General features: G+C 45.4%; 1 protein-coding gene across 1 annotated transcript in view; it reads right to left on the bottom strand.

Moving 5' to 3' along the window:
* Positions 1–16,220, bottom strand: part of LOC133968496 (zinc finger E-box-binding homeobox 1-like) — a 48,168-nt gene that overhangs the window by 12,098 nt on the left and 19,850 nt on the right. The window contains exon 2 of the mRNA XM_062404586.1: positions 4,592–4,804. Within this exon, the coding sequence (XP_062260570.1) occupies positions 4,592–4,804 (213 nt within the window). The remainder of the gene's footprint in view (positions 1–4,591; positions 4,805–16,220) is intronic.

The raw sequence follows: 16,220 nt of genomic DNA, 5'->3' as shown, positions 1-16,220 counted from the left end.
TGCATGTTAAAGAAGCTCTGGATGGATTCAGCAGGACAATCAAGTGTGTGTGTGTGTGTGTGTGTGTGTGTGTGTGTGTGTCTGTGTGTGTGTGTGTGTGTGTGTGTGTGTGTGTGTTTGTGTGTGTGTGTGCATGTGATAAATTGATCAACGTCACTTTCTGTGTGGGAAAGTGATGAGGAAAAACCCATGAGGTAAAAACGGTGTCTCCATGGATATCGGCCCGGACCCGGTGCCAAAGGCCACGCCTCCTCCTGCTGAGCCTTGTCAGGGACAGGTGCAGCCGTGTGTGTGTGTGTGTGTGTGTTTGTACGTGTGTGTGTGTGTCCTCGTAAAGTGGCGGGACCAGCCAAGCCCCGTTAAGCCTCACATTCAACGCACAGATCTGTGCTTCCCATGATCTCATCTAAAAGCTGTCCAAATATCTCTTCCCCCTCAGAGACCCACTCGTCTACCTTTCATGCTTCTTTCTCCACCTCTTTACTCACTCCTCTTTTTCCTCTCGCTGCACCTCCTCCTCCTCCTCCTCTCAACCCACATATCCTCCTCAGCTCTACATTTCCTTTTGTCTCGCTCACGTCTCGCTCTTTCTCTCTCTCCGTCTCTCTGAATTCTTTCTCGGGGGTATGTCCACATTCAGCCTCTTTTTCTCTACACGGCAAACACTCTGCTGCTGTGTTTGAAAACTGAACAGTGAGGAGACAGACGAAGACGTCAGTGAACCGAAGTTGTGTTGAGTCAGTTGCACCTGAAGACTACGTGTACTTTGATCACTGCTTTTAAATGTCAGAGCCTCACAACACTACACACGTGTTGTGAGGCTCTGCGATCGCACAGCAAGTGATATGAATGACATCCCAGTAGAACAGTGCAGGAGCTGCTCGCCAGGTGACAGGTAGCTTCTTATATAAGGTGCAAATCAAATCACTGCTCATTTACGGAGCAACATAACCTGAGAAATATGTAAATGCACAGATGATTCGCCTTTTTCATAAAGTTTGCAGCACAGATTTATTACTGCAATGCAAAAATACAATGTTATAAATCAACTGAGGCACCTCATCATTTGATTCAGATGGCAGTTTAAAAAACAACAACACCTGACGTAGTTCAACTTCTCATTTTGTGATATGCGCAAAGATGATATCTAATATAATGTATAAAGATATACAGTGCACTGAGCAGGTAACACATTCATACAGATGAATCACTCCTTCTCCTCCATGAGTATTTCACGATTCCCCCAAATCTCCCCCCCTCCTCCTTCACTTGCTTCCCTCCATCTCTCCTCCTCCCTCCTCTCCTCTGATACACCTCTGCATATTTTCCCACCACACTCTACAATTACACTTAATGCCTCGCAAAAAGAGCTGCACAATAATGACGACCAGGTCCACGCAACACACACACGCACACACACACTTCACATGTGGAATATCAGAAGGAAATGAAAACAGGAAATCATCTGGTACATACACACACTTAGTAGAACACACTTGTGCAGACACACACACTCAGCACACACTGCACTCCTCTACCTTGCCAGAACCTGTCACTGGGAGTCCGTGGTGAATTTATGAGGCAGGATGGATGTGAGCTGCAGTGCGGCCCAGACTGCAGGGGGAGTAGCAGACTTTAATCTCCCCCCCAGAACAAGCGGCTCTCCTCAGACCAGGAGGACATGAAGGAGCGGGAGGCAGACAATCCAAAAATATCACGCCATCTCTTTGAAGGGGTCCCAGAGTGGCTCCACCGCATTGCATGACTTTTCCATGACTTCCCTCCAACACAACCTCTTGAGCTCTTCCTCTCGCTCTAAAAAAAAAAGAACGTTTCTCCTTCCTGGTTTCGTTAATGTTTCTCTAAAGGAGGGAACAGGCTGAGTTCTGCTGCAGGTGGAACACAGCAGGTAAGGTCACCGCACGAGACTCCAGCTGAATGCATTACGTTACACTTCTGTAGCACTAGAGCACACACACACGTTTGCCATCCTAAATTACAGGTCAAGGGTCAAAAATACAATAAACAGATGATGAATAAACTTTAATTTCTAACTATGTCCATAAGGAGTCCAAAGCTGTTTTCTTTAAAACGTTATGCACCAGCTCTGGTAGCACCTTCTGGTGGAAACAACCAATCACCATCTATCAATCCATTATCCATATCTCCTCCCCCTCTCTGCTCTTGATTGTCCTGTCTACCAATAAAACTGATATCAGGCTCTAACCGCTGGAGCTGAATGACCTGCACCGTGAGAATGACGCCTTAAAAAACTTTCTTCCATTAAAAAGTTATGGAAGAAAGTTTCTCCCCCAAAAAGTTGAATAAGAGACGCTAATGTTTACCGAACAACAACAAGCTCAGCAAAGCTTCTGTGCATAATTAACAGCTAATAATATCCTGAGCGAGCGGAGCAGCAGCAGCAGCTATCACTTCAAACCCAGAGGAGAGGCTTTCACCGAGTATCTGAAGAGGGATACTGAGCGGGCGGAGGACAACAGGAGAAGAAGGGAGGCACGTGTCGAGAGGCCCAAATAAAGAGCAAGTGAGGTAAAAGAACACGGAGATGAAAAGAGATCAGCGAGTGTAGAAAAGCAGCAGGTACACGGAGGAGAAAGGGGGAGAGAGCGGAGAGAGAGGGAGGAAAACAAAGTGGAGGAGAGCGAGCGCCGGCTCTGACACCATGTAAGGCTTTATTCAGCAACAATGGAACAAGGCCTCAGAGCAATATCTCCGAGTGTCACATTCTCGCAAGTCTCCTTGGGTTTAGTATTTCCTGCTTGGCTGCTGAGATGAAGGCAGATGTTTGCGTGGGCTCAGCTGTTTGTGGGGAGCCGAGGATTATGGGGGGGGGCATTGTGAAGCGGTGTAAACACAGGCCAATCAACCTCTGGGGCTGAATGCAAACTCGGCTTTGCACTCTTCTTATTAAATCTCGTGCTACTTTTTGCAGTTTTGCGAATACGCGAAGCTGTGTCATGGTTTCTGGGTAAGAAGCTAATCCTCCGAACTAACTTATAGCGCAGAGAGTCTGTGCAGGATTTAAATGTGAGAGTTTTTAAAGAGCTTTTAGAAGCTGTCAGGAGGTGAAAAAGAAAACACAACATAAAGACGTAAAGCTTCCCCACAAAAAACATCTGTTTCTGTCTGAACTTCCTGCAGCTGCTGAAACTCCTCAAACCATACATGGGCAGGACAAGAGGAAGGAAAGAGTGGGACTGATTGAGAACCAACACAAGGTCCAACTGGGAAGAATCCTGCAAGACCGAACCTGCTCCGTGTGAATCTACAGGAATAAAACCCGCCTGACAAACGAGATGCAGTTTGAGCTGAGTCGACTCCCCACGGCCACACACACACTCCCAGTAGAGCTAATGAGGGAAACCATTACAACGTGGTTTCACCGATATCTCAGTTTACAAACCATCACCAAAAGGGAACGGACGAGGAAGGAAAATGTAGAGTTGATAAGGAGATTTCAAAAACGTTGGTACCTGATTATTCGTTCAGTTATATTTTCAAAGAATATATGTAGAAAATGTTTATTTTTCCAGCTTCTCACTAGTGAAGATTTCCTCAAGTCATCAGAAGATATGGATCAGGACTTAAGGATATTATTGATGACCATTGACCATTTCTGACATTTATAGACCAATTTCCATTACAACCACAGCCCCTATGTGCTGCTAGGAAACTGTGATATTGCCGACTTGTGTAATAAAAGCAATAATGAATAAAAGAAAATCAATGTGCCTCAGTCCGCCACGAATAAGTCAATGTTTAGGAATATCTGATGGAACCCATTTCTTATCTGGGATATTTGGTCTTAATTTCTGAATACAGGGTCGATGTGGAGGTGCGTCCTCGTTCTTTGTTTCCAGTCCAATGTGTTGACACAGATTTCAGAAACACATGAAACCTATAAAGAGCTGACCCCGGAGCAGACTGCTGTATTATTAAAAGCGTGACCTTATAGAGTAGGTATGGGATTTATCCAGGTTTACTGGATGTGGGAGCTGCAGATTATGCAGGCAAACGTCTGCACGGCTGCAGGCGGGATTATACATTATTTAAAGAATTATCAATGCGCGTGTCTATTCCTCAGACATGTTGACTTTCCCTCCTTCTTTTTCTCCATCTGTTCTTCACGTTTTCACTCTTTCACATCCTCTTACTGCTCAGCTTCTCTGGCTGCTCATCGCTCTTTGCTTCTCCGTCGATCTGAAGTGTCACACACCCCGCACCGAGCTGTGATTGTGTTCAGCTGACTCGAGTGTTTTCTACACAAACAACACTGGCAGCAGATCGCTCAGTGTGTGTGTTGGTGTCCTGGCACATTATTTAATTAAGAGGGAGGGAGTTTGTGTACGACTGTTGCACAATAATGCAGAATAATGCACATTCAACACAGAGAACATGAGTCTGCATCTGTCCGGAATCGGCTGCACTCGATACGAGCTGAGTGGGTCATTATTCTCCACAGTAGCTTCATCTACTGAAACAGGAGATCCTTCACATCAGCGAACAAAGATGAGTGCTGTGAGTTATTAGCTACGCAATGGAAGATATGTTTGTCTTTCTGGCCTCTCACCTTCTTTCCAGGAGCCGTTGGGGGGTAATACTGTTGCGGTGGCGTCATGGCTGTCCTGTGGCGTGGTCACCTCGACCTTGATGGCGGCGGTGGCGGTGGCGGCAGCAGCAGCGGCGGCCTCCGGCTCCTGCAGGCTCTCCTCCTCCACAATGTGTAGCTTGTCCTCGTCGTCCGAGTCCGAACTGGCCTCCAAGCCATTGTTGAAGTCTGTCACTGCAATGAGGAGAAACAGAAGGGAGAGATTATTAAATATGTAAGATTATAACCAACGTACTCAAATGTACCTTCAACAAGGACTTAATGTTTTCTGCATTCGTTTGTTATGGTCTATTAACAGGATTATGCAAAACTACTGGACAGAACGAAATCAACAATATCAAGGACTACATGTTTTTTAATTTATTTTACAGAATATCTCGATCAAGCCAAGAAAGCCAATCCAACAACGTTGGTATAAACAAGAGAGTCGGGCCAGTAGGTGGCGATCAAGAACAATCCATTCAAATACACCGGTAGCTTATTCTCCTGTCCCCGGAGGTCAGGCCTTGACTGAGGTTCGTGCACTTGTTGTGAAGATGCAGAAAAGTCAAATGTGTTGACAAAAAAAAAACACAAAACCTCTGAATCAATTGAACTCTAAAGAAAAAGCTCCTCTTGTGTAATATCTCAATATTGAATTGCATGTTTTCTCCTCCCGACTCCTGCCTGTGATCCAGCCGGAGTGAGGATTCCAATCTGCTGTTACCAGCTCACTGTGCAGGAGATCCTCTCCACCGCCTCACATCCATCACCGTGACCTGAGCTACACACAGGTCTTTCTCCCCTCATGTGCACGGAGACGACATTAAACTGAGCCCAGTGCAGCCACGGGGGGGAAATAATCACTTGTTTATCAGCCTCAGAAAGCAAATCTATTTTACACTGTGCTGCAGTCAGTGAGTTTGTCTGTGGGTTAGTGCTTCTCAATGTGAGCTCAGGATGAATAATGGACCAACTGGACTGGTGTGAATGAGCCCGGAGGAAGAGGTGTGTGTGTGTGTGTGTGTGTTAGTGTGTAGCAGGAAAGCTGTAGATGTGGCAGAGACCAAGGTGTATGTGGATGTAAGTGATGATGAGCACTAGGCTGTAGGGAGGATAATTGCCTTTTCACAGTCAGCATGTGTGTGCCCGTGTCTGTTATCTTAAATGAGTATGTGAGTGAACACGTGTGTGTCTGCATGTGTGTGTCTGTATGCTTGTGTACGCTCTCTGCAGGGAAGCTGTACGTCTTGGCAGAGGTGCTGAAGAGGCCTAATGAGCAGGAGAGCCCGGGCTGTTCGTTCACAGGTGACAGGTGCACGCAGACACACACACACACACACACACACACACACACACACACACACACACAGGTTCCAAACCACATAACAAGCTGTGTGTGTCTGTATGAAACGCGAAGCTGTGTCAGGTAGCGCTGCTAACCACTCACACACCCCTGCATGCACATGTTGCAGACCATGTGACGCACACCTATTGTGACCCACCTACGTCTATGACACACCCAGGGCATGCACCACCCCCCACACACACACACACACGCACACACACAAACACACACACACACATCCTGTGTCACCACTCAGACAAGTTGTGGCTCTATCTGGAGACGACTCTTGTCAATTCTCCAGACTGATTAGTGGGGCTCAGAATATAAAAAATTGTGTGTGTGTGTGTGTGTGTGTGTGTGTGTGTGTGTGTGGTGGGGGCGTAGATGCGTGCCTGGATCGATGAAAGAGGCTGGGAGAGTCTGAGTGGAGCGAAACAAAGGAGTCGGAGGTGAATCCATTCAGGAGCTGCTCTGTGCTGTCATTTCATATTTGGCCATCGGATTAAAATATGATGTTTACACAACTTTTGTTGGTCGCCACTTCCCGTCCTTGCCTCTGTGTGTGTGCGTGAGGGTTTGTGTGTTTATTTGTGAGACCATGGCCCATTTTCCAGCTCAGTACAGCAACATTTACACTTGGTATAACACAGATAGAACAGTAATACTGTTAGTGAGAGCAGGAAAACAGAATCACATCCTACATGTGTTACCAGTTACAGTTTTGCAGTTAATCCCATTCTAATTCTGGATTAAGCTTCTAATCATGTTCTAGATTTACAGATCAAACGTCCATCACATCTTGTTTTCTTCGACCAAATATCCCAAACGGTTTTCAGGAGAAGACTTATTATCATTTCATTTTTACAGATAATCCAAAATATACAACTAGATAACCACAACTCCATGAGCCACAGTTTTAGTTTTCTTTAAATGAGGAAATTGCCAGAAGATCAGTTCCAGCATGCAGACACTGTCTCTCCTCACTCACACAAAACGACCACACCGTTCTCCGTGCAGCTCTAGTAATAAAAAGTCTATAATTTCAGATAAACAGCTCGACACCACGGAGGCCGCCGGCTGCTCACTGGTGAGTTATTCTTAACAGTGTTGGCTGGAGGGGAACAACAATCAGCTGAGCACCAGATAACACAGAACACTGGAGAAGACACAGAGTGAGAGCCTGAGCTGATAGAGTCTGTTCACTCTTCAGAGGATGAGTAGATCAGAATGCTCAGGAAAAGGAAAAAGCATCTTAATGACAAACAGGTTGAAGGCAGAACGTCTCGAAGACGAATAATCCGGAAGTTCATCATTCCTGCTTCGCTGCCCTCTTATTGTCAGAGTGCAGTTACCACAACAGAAGACAGGGGGCGTGGTAGAAAATGTAGCTCACTGCTTCCCATCACATGAGCATTTCACTGCCAGCGACTACTTAATGTTATTGTTGTGCATTTGACAAATAAAATTCTTGAATCTTGAATCTTGAGACATAACAGTCTCACAACAACTTCTCTCTTGTGTGTGTTTGTTTGTTTAGGTTACAGAGAGAAGAGAGAGAGAGAGAGTAGAGAGAGAGAGAAAAGAGAGAGAGAGAGAGAGAGAGAGAGAGAGAGAGAGAGAGAGAGAGAGAGAGAGAAGAGAGAGACCCGTCCACATCATGAAGCCGAAGTGTCAAGTGAGCTGTTAATCCTCCATCTGGAGGTCTGCACGGAGGAGAGGAAGAGGGAAGTCTAGACCGTGGCATTCCTCCCTTCCTGCCATCCATCGCTCTGATTAACAATCTGTTTCATAACAGGCGCCTTCGTTATTACTCCGAGTCTGGACTCATGTTTATTACTTAAAAAAATCTGTCTTCAAATGTTATTTACACCAACTTGACTCTGTGGAGAAATCACTGGAGATAAATGTTGTGTATCCTCTCGACACCGAGCTGGTTTAGAAAAGAGCGAGTGAGTAATGACACACAACAAACCGTGGCCTGAACTTCTACTCCGGCTTTTTATTTGCTTAATTATTGAGTGAATCAGACAGAACAGAGACGTGAGGGCGAGAGAGCAACGAGTCACAGGGTTGAATTCATCACATCCAGAGCGGAGTGGATCTAACTATCGTCTATTGAGGAAATTAAAAACTAATTGTAATAACACAGCGAAGGTGATGAGCGTCATATCCTCCTCAATTAACGCTGAAAATAAAATAATTCCTCCTCATGCTTTGCCCCTGCAAACATCTGCCCTGTTAAACAGCTGCGACAACTCCACTGGTCCCAGTGTCGTCCCAGTTAACACAACGAAATTAATAATTTCTACCAACAGTTACAGCAGCAGTTCACCGAGCGAGCAACCGGAGCATCTGACTTCTTCAGCGTCGGCATCAGTGAGCCCGACCCGCATCAGGACACGTGAGCCTGCAGGAGGAAGTCATGTGCGTCTGACACACAACAACACAACCCTGACCGGACCACACAGCTGAGGATGTGGGTCAAAGGTCACCCGCTCTGCAGTGGGAAGAGGCGCAGGAAGCCTGAGTGTGTGCGCTGGTTACAAATAGACTGTCTGCAGATACAATACAAACTACATCAGGATCATGTCGGCCTTCATCCCACGACTTCATCGGCTAAATGAGCTAAATGCTAACAGATGAGCTCATAGTGAAGATGCTAACATAGAGATGTTAGCTGCAGGCTAACAGCTGCTGAGTACTAAACACAAAGAGATGGGAAATGATATCAAATGTACCGGTACTGGGTCATAAATGAAATATAGGCCTGTAGAGCACAAGATATCAACATGATGCCAACCTCATGGTGGCGCTAGATGAAATGTCAGTGCTCCGATGTGAGCACTTCATTTAAGTTCTATATATTTGGTTTTATTGTTTTCTATTTATTAACGGTTATTTATAATAAAGTTTCCGGTAACATTGTAGAATTCCATAAAGATGGAATGACGACATCTCAGGAATCAAATGTTATTTGATTTGTTTATCAGCCGATATAATGACATCGGTCATTTTTACTACCTAGTATTGAAATGAGATCTGCCCTGAAAATCCATATTGGTCGGGGGCTGATAGACACATCAATAATGTCATATTTCTCAAATTGAACAGTGACAACCAATAGAACGTGAGTATCTCATCACGTCATTAATTAAAGACGTGATGATGAACTCCGGCAGCTGAACAAAGCTCATTAAACTGAACCTGAATGGAAATGAGTCAACTCCTTTTCCTTATGACTCGCTATTGAAAAGTCCTAAAGAAAGATGTGTGAGTAAAACATCAGAGTGTGTGACATGGCCATGAGTCTGTTTGTGTGTCTGTCTGTCTGTCAGTGTGTGTGTGTGTGTGTCTGTGTGTAGTGGTCCAGGGCAGCTGTGCAGGATGGGACCTCTGCCAAGCCCCTAACAGACAATTACCCCACTGTGTGTGTGTGTGGGTGGGTGGTTGTGTGTGTGAGTCTGTGTGTGTGTGTACATCACTATAGCTGTCTGTCTGCTACTCGATGTGACAAGACTTTAACATGCTGAGCAGCTGCACACAGTCGGCCCCCTTAAAGGGACAGTCACACATTATTGACAACAAGCTAATGTTGTGGAACAAATTCTATAGAAATAAAGTCGTATTTTTTTAGAAAATCAAGATTATCTTTATTGATAATTCATCTATTTTTATTCTAACCACCAACAAATAAACTTAAGAATCCATATTAAACAATGACATCAACATTTTTTTGGACACTTTTACGATTAAACAACTGAAGTAACAGTTGAAATTAAATGTTGCTGCTTGTGCAAAAGTTTAGAGAGGCAAACATTTTTCTATAAATGTATTAGTTCATTGGCAAAAAGGAATTAATAAAGTTATAGATTATCTCTGGCTGTGGGGAATCTTAAGGAATGTTTTACTCTTTTTCTTATGGCATTTTATGGCCAAAGCGATTGAGATTTAGCAGCACAACCACAAATCAAAAAGAGACATTTCCCATAAATTCTACTGCTTCCTGTTGCAAAGAGACTGTTGACACCTCTCTTCCTTTCCTGGTGAGGGTAACCAGGTCTGAACTATTGTTCTCAGCTGGTTTTTAACCTGAAACAGCTCCGAACAAGACAACTTAAGCCGCTGACCCCAAAAAAACTCAGCGATTGTTGACTGAACGTTGTGGTTTTTGTTTAAGGTCACACTGAATGACCTTTCACCTTTGAAATCCAGGTGAAAAAAAACGACTACACAACAGGACTGGAAGATGTTAAGTGTTCAGCTCTGAGTCATGTTCCTGAGGTGTGTGTTAAAAGTCGACATCACGAGGTGAGAGCGGCTGCGTCATCCTCCCAGACGGGAGAGGAGAGGTGTGGTCGCTCGGTTCCCTGGCACGAGGCGCCATGTTTCCATTCCCACCTCAACACTACAGCCCAAACAATCTCTAAATATAATGTCTTATAATTCAACATGGGAAGTCAATGAGGTCTAAAGTGTGTGTGTGCGTGTGTGTGTGTGTGTGTGTGTGTGTCCAGAGTAATCAAGGCCTTCCAGCTGCTTCCTGCTCAGGTGCTCAATCAGACCTCTCTCTCTCTCTCTCTCTCTCTCTCTCTCTCTCTCTCTCCCCCCTCCCTCTCTCTCTATTCTTTGGTTGGCCTCCCAGCAGAGAACAGTGGGAACAACAGAATCAACGGAAGCCCAGTGAGACGTGCACTGGGCCTGCGACCCTGAGAGAACAGAGCATATTGTGCTTAACGTGGCTGTGTACCTGATTGTGAGAGTCTTGATGAGAGAGCACACACTCTGTGGTTTCAGCTCGTGATTGGGATTCATCAGCCTCTCGATAGAAGTAATCACATTCATGGGAGGATAAAAGCTCCTTCAGTAATTCGAGAGACAGGGTCTAATATGTCGTGTTGGAAACCAGGGAGATTCTGTTACTGCTCAGGTGAAACTGCGCTGGGCTGTTATCAGTGCACCGCATCGGCCTCTGCCCTCAAACTGGAGGAAGTGGTTTAAAATGCATGTAGAAACTAGAGATAGAGGAACTGGCAGATGTTTTTTTTTAGAAATTTTCATCAAATTAGTAGGGAATAACTCGTGGATCTTGAATTTTTGAATATGTCCAAAACACTGCAGGTTTAAAGTGAGTCCTGGTTCTGCCCCTTTGCCCGGATCCGCCCCAGAGTGTAATAGGTTCTGTCTTGGACCAAGTCCCATCCTTCCTCTAAGTTTCGTGGAAATCCCTTCAGCAGTTTTTGCGTAATCCAGCTGACAACAAACTAAGCAACTAACAAACAAACAACCAAACAGAGACCACTAAACCACTGACATAATCTAATTTTCATGTCAGGGGGAGAAGAGAAACAACGAGGGATATATTCCAGTATCACAGGGGACATTTAACACGAGTCATATCTTTTATAGTCACTATCATGCTTTACCATAATTCCAGTAATAATCTTTTTACTCAGTGGTAATTTTAATGTGTCCCAATTGTGGATATTACACCTGCAGTTTGACCTATTTGAGGAAGGCTGCTGTTCAAAGCCGGTCACAGACCTGAAGTGACTTTGACATCATTCTCAAACTTCACAGGTGACAGAACAACACTGTGGCTGACGTCATTTCCCCGAAGCTCCGAGATCTGCTGCAAGTGACCGTGACTCACAGGACGACCACCTGAGAAACTACTGACAGTGTGTGAGTGCATGAGTGTGAGTGAGAAGTGAGGTGTGATCCATGTGTGTTAACTAAAGCAGCAGCACAGTGTGTGTGTGTGTGTGTGTGACTGAAAATATGCATCAGGTTTATGACGTGCACACGGGTACTTTCTGTATTTGTGTGTGTGTGTGTGTGTCTGTGTGTGTGTGTGTGTGTGAGATGATTCATTTTCAACAGGGGGTGGCAGTGCACAGGGGGATTACATAATATTCTCAGCTCTGATCTCAGGCCTGTTATAGCTGTCTGGAAAAACTGCTGCACCTCTGCAATCAAATCAGACGTCTAATCAACTGGAGTTCTTCAGTGACTCATATAAAGTGTAATGGGTGAGCAGGTTTGCACTGAAGCTGCCTTCTATAAAAATCCTCCTGTCTCATTAGTCTCCTTAAAGTAAGGGCCTCAGGATGTAACTCTCATTGATATATTCTTGTTTTCTCTTTCCATAAGATAAAACTCTGCGGCCATTACTAATTTTAAAACAATGCAGGCGGAGCCTTTAGCTGCTCTCAGACCTGCACTGAACTCCGGAGGATCTGCAGACCTTCTCTGGAGGGGCTGCATGTGACATCTGAGGGAGAGGCTCTAGAGATTGTCTTCTCGGGCCTGTCCCCTCGTAAAAACTCTGCAAGAGAGCTTGTGCTAATAAGAGCTGTAGATGATGTAAACAAAATAATCTGTGCAGCGCCAGGCCCTCATCTCTGAGGTGTTGTGAATCCGTTTTAGCACAGAATCTCCTGCTGTGCTGTTCAGGTGTGAAAGACAAACTTAGGAGAAAGTCCAGATCCAGACCTTCTGCGGAGGTCTAGACTAAAAACGTCAAAAGAGATGTTCCAGAACCAGCATTGGAAATAACTCAGGTGCTCCGGTCAGGCATCATCGAGCATGTAAATCTATGATCTGATCTGATACCACGCCTTTAAAGGTACAGTTTCTTCTTTGCACTTTATAGCTGGTGGTAAGTGCTGTTTTAAGAGACAAGAAGAAGAAGAAGTGATTTCTGGTAGTTTAGCTTTAGCCAAATATCGCTAAAATACTTTGTACCTCATGTAAAACTTCAGTTTCGAGGGGTGGAACTAGTGATACCAATTACAAAACTAGCTAAATGCTATAAAGCAAGGACCGCAACACAGCATTTTAAATATTATATATAATAAAATATGCTTTTTAAGTTGTTAGTTTTAAATGCACTCGTGTTGGATCAGTACTCGGTATCCGGGGTTGGGGGGGGGGGGGGAGAATGGTGTTAGAACATCTCTACAAAGCCTTAATTGTTCAATGTTTTCCACTGAACAGTCTTAAGTTATTAAGAGTGCTGCCAGTTCCAGGGCATTTCTCTGCAGGCAACCTGCACTCTGACCTCTGACCCCGCAGGGAGGGGGGGGGGGGGGGGGGTCGCAAGACAAAGGAAGCCGTGAAAGGAGTTCCATAAAAAAAGCGTCCCACTGAGCCTGTGTTTGTAAAAACTGATGCATCTTTAACGTCGCCCTGCCACACTGGCTTAAACCTGACAACACACACACACACACACACACACACACACACACACACACACACATTTACTCAATCCACTGTTTGTGTGTGGGACAACTGCATGATCAGCAGGATTTAACTCTCTCTGCCAACAAATGGGTCACACACTAACACTGTGCTATTAGGAGTTTCCTCCCACACACATATACACACACACACACACACACATGAACTATAAACACAGCTCTGACCTACATATCAATGCATCACAGTCCGTCATGTGCAATGTAACATGTCACATTCCCTCTCTCTCTCTCTCTCTCTCTCTCTCCTCACACACACACACACACACACACACACACACACACACACACAGGAGGGAGGTATTCTACATCTCGGTGAAAAAGGTCACATGAACCAATTGAACGAGTGAGCAGATGTATACCTACAGGAAATGACATATGGGGAAGTGGGTGCGTGGGGGTCGGGGGTGGTGGTCACTTCCTGTTTACCTTTGTGCCGTCCCTCCTCCCGTCTTCCCCTCTCACCCGCTCAGCTCTTCTGTCGCTTTCTACTACTCAGTAGATTTTTTCTCTGAGTTATAAAGAGAATTCGTGCACAGATTTGCACAACAGAACAACTTACTGATTTAGATTCATGTCCAATATTAAATTTGCATATTGAGGTCAGTATCAGCTCCAGTACAGATTCCTCCACCACATCACACTGGTTCCTGCTCCATAAAACAGCCCCAGTACCAAAAATTCCACACCATTAAGTGTCACTAAAAGGTGTTTCACTGTTTCCATCAGCTCCAAGCAACAGGAAACCACCTGACACGTGAAAGGTACGACTCAGAGAGAGAGTCTCGGAGCCGCGGCGTCAGGTCTGTGAGTGTTTTCAGGTCTAATGGATCGATTCCTCTCTCGCTCGTCACCTGCTCGCTTCACCTCGAGGAAACGAGAGGAGCATTAGTAATATCAGCAGCTGGAAACTCCCTGCTGCCGGTCCAGTTCTTTTAAATGCAAACAGAAGTGCTCACTTCAGAACGAGCACTCAGCAGCCTGCAGCGTGTGTGTGTGTGTGTGTGTGTGTGTGTGTGTGTGTGTGTGTGTGTTTTATGTGTGTGTTTGTGCAACGTGGGTAAGAGTGTATGAGAGGCGTGTGAGGGATGAGCGAGGCAGACAGTCAATCACATAACCTGCACTGTCATACTCACTCACAAACTGCCTCCCACTCTCTCTCTCACACACACACACACTCTCTCTACATTCTCACACACTCCAGCTCTAAAAACACACACACACACACACACACACACACACACGTCCGCACTCATGCAACCTGTGTGGCAGGGGCGTTTCCCTCACCGCAGCTGCGTCAGAGGAGAGCTCCTGCTCTATCTTATGTTTGATTTAATACAGTACATGCATTAATCTGCCGCATCAGGTGGACACACAAACACACACACACACACACACACACAAACAAACACACAAACACTTATCTTCTCTGCCAAAAGACCATCCATACCAGCTCTACCTCTGGATTAAAGGCTTTTGTACAGTAATCTATCCTGCATGATTTATTGTGTACAGTTACTGTTTGTACACTCAACTCTCTGGCTCTTATCTCCGGCTCGTCAATTAAGTCCCTGATCAGAGTGGAGCGGCAGGCAAACACTCACAAGGTCAGAGTCAATGAGACAGAGCGTATTAACACAACATGAGTTACACACAACATGAGTCTGTCATGATCCATGGGTTTTATTATTATCCTGTTTCATGAATCATTAGGACAGAAACTAAAACCATCAATACATGAAGCTTCTGAGAGTAAATTTAACAGATTTGACAGCAGAAGGAAAGTGCTTTCAGTTTCAAGGAACAACCCGGACATGATGTTTTTTAACAACACAAACAAAGAGCAGCTAGAACATGTTTAGATTTGCTCTGAGGTGGAACTTTATACTGTAAAGTGCAGCAGGATATCCTCCATTACCGACATATACCGATATATAAATCCTTGACTTTATATCTTAGTTTTCATCTTAGGTTTCTACGTTTCCCTGTTAAAGATTTTGTTCTGGAACAGAAGAAGCTCTTCACCTTCTTAAACCCTAAGAGACAGACGGGGATTTGTGAATCTGGACTTTACAAAATACAATTTGATTGATTGATCAGAAGCAGCATGGACACACACAGGCTCTGATGACACACACACACTGAGTCAGAGAAGCAGAGTATTACTGTGCCGCCCCCCCCCTATCTTATCACTAATGTATTTAAATCCCAGGACCCCTTCAGAATACGATTTAGGACAAACACTGCAGCCGATGGTGAAACATCAGTCCCCTGCAGGAGAGAGAGAGAGGCCAGCAGGCTAATCACCGGGACGCCCGCCTGACCCGCCTCCCTGCGGCTGGAAGAAGAGCCCGGGGAACAAGAGGCCGGGTTCGGGTGAAATATCTCTTTAATAGCCTTCTGAGTCTGAAGGCTTAGATGGAGGACAGGTTCGAGGGCAAGACCTGAAGTCAGGCAGAAAATAGCTCAGAGAGATACGTGCATGCGTGTGTGCGTGCGTGTGTGTGTGTGTGTGTGTGTGTGTGTGTGTGTGTGTGTGTCTTCTCCAGGCTGCCACGCCAAGAAGGAGAGATTAACCAGAGCTGGACTGACCCTGTTTCTTTTTTTTCTGTCTCTGAATCAGACCGTACGCATCAAGTCACCCAATGAGCGACGACTGCACAAGAGTAGGAGCACCAGCGGAGGAAAACCTGGTGGGTCCAGAAGGCCGCGGCCAGTTCCCTCCCCCCCCACGTCCAGGGCTTGAAACTCTGCCGGATCCAGACAAGTAGCCGGAGCAGCTGTGAGACACCCAGCGGAATCAGGGGGAGATGGATGGAGAGAGGGCGAAAATCAATCTGATGGCTTGAGTTTCCGCGCCAGGGGCCACACAAGAGCCCGGCTGACCAGGGAGCGGCTGATTCAATTTACCTAAGAAGCCCAGCTGTTACTGTGTGTGTGTGTGTGTGTGTGTGTGTGTGTGTGTGTGTGTGTGTGTGTGTGTGTGTGTGTGTGAGAGAGAGAAAGA

This window comes from Platichthys flesus, chromosome 14 (genome assembly GCF_949316205.1).
Source record: "Platichthys flesus chromosome 14, fPlaFle2.1, whole genome shotgun sequence".
In the NCBI taxonomy this organism is placed as follows: domain Eukaryota; kingdom Metazoa; phylum Chordata; class Actinopteri; order Pleuronectiformes; family Pleuronectidae; genus Platichthys; species Platichthys flesus.
Note: the sequence above shows the minus strand (reverse complement) of the source record. Positions and strands in the feature narration are given on the sequence as shown.